At 46.7% G+C, this 5078-nt stretch overlaps 1 protein-coding gene across 2 annotated transcripts in view; it reads left to right on the plus strand.

Moving 5' to 3' along the window:
• The window catches only part of Wdr73 (WD repeat domain 73), a 20460-nt gene that overhangs the window by 7642 nt on the left and 7740 nt on the right, over positions 1–5078 (plus strand). The window contains exons 6-7 of one of the 2 annotated variants that reach the window (XM_008852766.2): positions 3657–3821; positions 4123–4488. In XM_008852766.2, the coding sequence (XP_008850988.1) occupies positions 3657–3821; positions 4123–4488 (531 nt within the window). Of the gene's footprint in view, positions 1–3656; positions 3822–4122; positions 4902–5078 lie in introns of those variants that run through there. The other variant, XM_029555963.1, reaches the window with a different exon arrangement.

The following is a 5078-nucleotide window of genomic DNA, read 5'->3' on the forward strand; positions in this document are numbered from 1 at the left end:
ATTTTATTTTTTATTTTTATTTTATGTGTGTGTGTGTGTGCATGTATTGCCTGCATGTATGTAAGTTCACCTGTGTCATGCAGTGTCTGAGGAGGTCAGAAGAAGGCATCGGATACCCTGGAACTGGAGTTACAGTTCTTAGCTGCCATGTGGGTGCTGGGATTCGAACCTGGGTCTTCTGCAAGAACAGCCAGTGTTCCTAACTGCTGAGCCATCTGTCCAGCCCCCAAGACCCAATTCTGATTTTTTAAAAAAATTACTGCATGCAGGTAAGTGCACCTGTGTCACGCAATACACACGGAGGACAGAAGAGGCTGTAGGATACCCTGGAACTGGAGTTACAGTTCTTAGCTGCCATGTGGGTGCTGGGATTCGAACCTGGGTCTTCTGCAAGAACAGCCAGTGTTCCTAACTGCTGAGCCATCTGTCCAGCCCCCAAGACCCAATTCTGATTTTTTAAAAAAATTATTTATTTTTTTTAGTCTTTTCAAGACAGTGTCTCCCTGTAGCTCCAGCTGGCCTGGAACTCACTATGTAGATCAGACTGACCTTGAACTCACAGAGATCCCTCTGCCTCTGCCTCCCGAGTGCTGGGATTAAAGGCATGCACCACCACTTCCGGTGTATTATTTTTATTTTATGTGTATGAGTGTACTGCCTGCATATGTGTAAGTGCACCTGTATTGTGCAATGCCCACAGAGGTCAGAAAAAGATGTCAGATCCCCTGGAACTGGAGTTACGAATAGTTGTTAACCTCCACATGTGTGCTGGGAATTGAACCTGGGTCCTCTGCAAGAGCAATCAGTGCTCTTAACTGCTAAGCCATCTCTCCAGCCACCTCCAATTCTGATTTTATTTATTATTCATTATTGTGTGTGTGTGTAAGGGTACTGCCTGCATGTATGTAAGTGCTCCCATGTCATTCAGCGTCCATGGAAGTCAGAAGCAGATATTGGATCCTCTGTAACTGGAGTTACAGAGGCTGTTAGCTGCCATGTTGTACATGCTGGGAAAAGAACCTGGGTTCTCTGCAAGAGCAGCAGTGCTCTTAACTGCTGAGCCATCTCTCTAGCTCCCACCCAATTCTGATTTTAATTAAGTAATTAATTGATTAAATTTATTTATTGCAGTGTTGGAGAGGGAACCCAGGGCCTTAGACATGCCAGACAAGTTTTCTACCACTGAGCTATATTTCAACCCATACTGAACCTGTGAAGTAGCTTCCTCCCAGCAGCTGATAAGGTGGCTCAGAGCAGCAGGTCCTGAGAGAACTGGGTTCAGGCTCTTTGGAGTCAGGAAGGGGAGGAAAGGGAAGTGTCTCCCATGAGAGCAGGCAGGCTGTGCTGGAGCAGCTTCTGCTACAGCCTCCTCATGGGCCTTCCCAGAAACCAGTTAAGGCCCTGTGGCTCAGCTTTTGTGTCTGCTGCAAGCACTGCAGCTCCTGTGGTTAGAAGTCTTGGTGAAGTGCCCAGAGAGTACCATGGCCTGGGACCCCATCATGTCCCTCTACCTGTGGTGCAGGGAACTGTCTGGAGAGAACTTGATGCCATACACTTGCTAAGCCATTTGTGTGCCCTTCTCACATCCATTCTCTCACTGTATCCACCAATGCCTGTACTTTAGAACTGAAAAGGCACAGAGATCTTCGTCTTCAGATAATCAAAAAGTGAGCCCTCTTTTGGAAAAAGAAAATATAAAACATAAAATGAGAATTTCCCCTTTAAGTAGTTTGTACAGCAAACGACTTGTTCCAAACTGTTATGAATGGCATCAAAGGATGTAGAATATAGAGATGAGAACCAGCCTGTTAACCAAGTAGACTGAGACAAAGTGAGACTAAAACTACAGAGAGGAGAACCAGTCTGCAATCAGGCAGGCTGTAACAAAAACTTAAACTTAGCTGGGCATGGTGGAGTATGCCTGTAATCCAGCTGGGAGGTGGAGGCAGGAGAATCAAGTTTGAGACCAGCCATGACTACATAGTAAGGCCCTGTCTCAAAAGTGAAAAGAAAGCCGGGTGTGGTGGTACATGCCTGTAGTTCCAGCCCTTGGGAGGCAGAGGCTGGCAGATCTCTGTGAGTTCTAGGGCAGCCTGGTCTACACAGTGAGTTCCAAGACAGCTGGGACTACAAAGTGACCCTGTCTCAAAAAGACCAAAAAAAGAAAGAAAGAAAGGAAGGGAGGAAGGAAGGAAGGAAAAGAAAAAGAAAAGAAAAGCTGGGCACAGTGGCACACACCTGGGAGGCAGAGGCAGGTGGATCTTTATGAATTCAAGGCCAGCTGGGGCTACAGGGAGACCCTGTCTCAAAAAGACCAAAAAAGAGAAAAACAGCCAGGTGTGGTGGCAGGTAGATCTCCGTGAGATGGGGGTCAGTCTGGTCTATATAGTGAGTTCCAGGCCAGCTGAGGCTATGCTGTCTCAAAAACCCAAAAAAGGAAAAAGAAAGAAATCAAAAAAGAAAATGGGGCTGGAGAAATGGCTCAGCAGATAAGAGTACTTACTGCTCATTCAGGTGACCTGGGTTTGGTTCCCATCACCCACATAGCAATTAATACCTATCTTTAACTACAGTTCCAGGGGATACAACACCCTATTCTGGCCTCCGCAGGCACCAGGCATGTACCTGGTACACCTAACATACATGTAAGCAAAACATTCATATACATAAAAAGAAAATAAATCCTGAAGAAGAAAAAAACATGCATTGGCAAGATGGCTTGGCAGGTAATGGCACTTGCTGCCAAACCTGATAACTTGAATTTGATTCCCAGGACCCACATGGTGAGAGGCGAGAACTGACTCCTATAGATTGTCCTCTGACTTCCACGTGTGCACTATGGTACACACACATACACACACAATTTAAAAAATTAATTATGAGGCTGGAGAGATGGCTCAGGGTTTAAGAGCTGAGTGCTCTTAACAGAGGACCTGGATTCAGTTCCCAGCACCCACATGGCAGCTAATAACCATCCTTAACTCCAGTTGCAGGGGATCCAGTGCCCTCTTCTGACCTCCACAGGTATTTCATGCATTTACATACATGCAGGCCATACACTCATAAACATAAAATAAAAATAAATTAATATTATATAAAGGATGAAAAAAAAAAACAACCCAAAACCGAAATTTTTATTTGACTTGCAGCCAGGTATGTCTTTGTTCCATTTGGTATAAAGTAACCCTTGTTTCCTGTTTTATGTTGTGAGTTAGTGACATCTGCAGTTAACCTTTCATTACCAGGTTTTGGCAAGTTGCTTGAAGTCACAGAACATTTTTTAGAAGAAGCATTACTAGTTCATGAACTCTGTTCTTGTAATTTTCGCTGAAGGTGTAACTGACTTCAGCAATGCGTTCATTTCTTTCCCTTTCCTCTATTTGTCTCCACCAAAGAACAAAAAGTCAGAACTGTGTGGGATGTTTCAAGATGGCCACAATGACTCATCATCTCCCATTTAGTTCATAAGACAAATTATAAAGAAATTAAAGTGATTCTGACAGGTTCAGAAACATAAATATAATCCAAGGTGTTTATCTCAACATTCTCTCACCAGTCCTTAGTTCCCTGTCTTCCTTGATCTTCTAAATGTTGGGAGATGTGTGGTCAGCCCCCATTGACAGTCTGCACTTCAGCCTCTTCCTCTTTTTCTTCAGATGTCATTAAAGCTGTCAGCACCATTGCTGTACATGAGAAAGAGGAGAGTCTATGGCCTCGGGTGGCTGTCTTCTCCTCTATGGCACCTGCAGTCCTCCATGGGGTGCGGCTCAGTGGCCTGAGGACTGTGGATCTGGAATCCCAGAAGATCACATACAGCTCAGGTACTACAGCAGTGTGTCCTTTGCTGGCTCCTCCAGCCAGCTCCATCCCTCAGCCCAGCCAAGCCATGTTCCAGACATAGCTCAGGCCTTTGTTCCAGATGCTTGGGAAATGTGGAGAATAAAGTGCAAACTCTGGCCTCCAGGACCCGGCACCCACCCAGCAGAGCAGACCATGACAAGATGAAGGAAAGGGGGGAAGCATGACTCATTCTGCCTGGGACTGGTGCCACCAACCGATCCTGCTACATTGCTAGACCCACCAGACTGCAGCACCTTTCCTTCTTTGCCTTTGGTCTTCCAGGTGTCAGTGACAGTGAGGAGCTGAGTAGCCTGCAGGTCCTGGATGCAGACACCTTTGCTTTCTGTGGCACTTCAGGCCGGCTGGGGCTTGTGGATACCCGCCAGAAGTGGGCACCGATGGAGCCTCTGAGCCTCAACCCTGGGTCTAGTGGAGTGAAATGGTGTGCCAAAGTTAGGGACAAGGACCAAGGTCCTGGGCCTTGCATCGCCAGCCTTGGCTCAGACGGGCAGCTTCGTCTCCTTGACCCCCGGAATCTCTGCCATCCTGTGAGCTCAGCACAGTGCCCAGTGCCCACACCTAGCCCTGACCCAGAGCTGTTGCGAGTGACTTGGGCTCCAGGCCTGGACAACTGCTTGGCCATTTCAGGTACTTTTGGGCAGAATGTATGTTACTTGTCCTCACTTTCTGGGGGTTGGTACTATGCTCAGGAAGCAATCTGTAGCCCCATAGTAAATCTGGCTACAGAAGTTCAAGTTGCCCACAGGCAGCTCCAATTTTGTCTTCAGGCTCCTCAAGGGTGGCTCAACTTGCATCCATTGGCAGCAGTCCTTCCAAGCCTAGCAGAGCTTCAGGTCTGTTGTGAGATCAAAGAGATCTGGAACAGTCATGATGCTGCACCAGAAACAAGTGACAGGAAGACAGCAAAATGGGAAGGGGATGGGCGTGGCTCAGTGGATGACAAGAGGGTAAATTCTCTAAAAGAGGAGACAAGGCTATCAGCTGAGGACCCAGAGGTAGAGGGATTGGAACTTGGAGCAAATTGAAATGGCTTGAATAAATTTTTTATGCCTTTATTTCCTGAAGAGATACAGTTATAAGGATTAAAGATAGTATATGTTGCTGGGTGTGGTGGCACATGCCTTTAATACCAGGCACTCTGTGAGTTCAGCCTGGTCTATATAGCGAGTTCCAGGCCAGCTGGGGCTATAGGGAGACCCTGTCTCAAAAAGACCAAA

The sequence above is a fragment of the Nannospalax galili genome, unplaced genomic scaffold, assembly GCF_000622305.1.
Source record: "Nannospalax galili isolate Female #2095 unplaced genomic scaffold, S.galili_v1.0 scaffold185, whole genome shotgun sequence".
Taxonomy (NCBI): Eukaryota; Metazoa; Chordata; class Mammalia; order Rodentia; family Spalacidae; genus Nannospalax; species Nannospalax galili.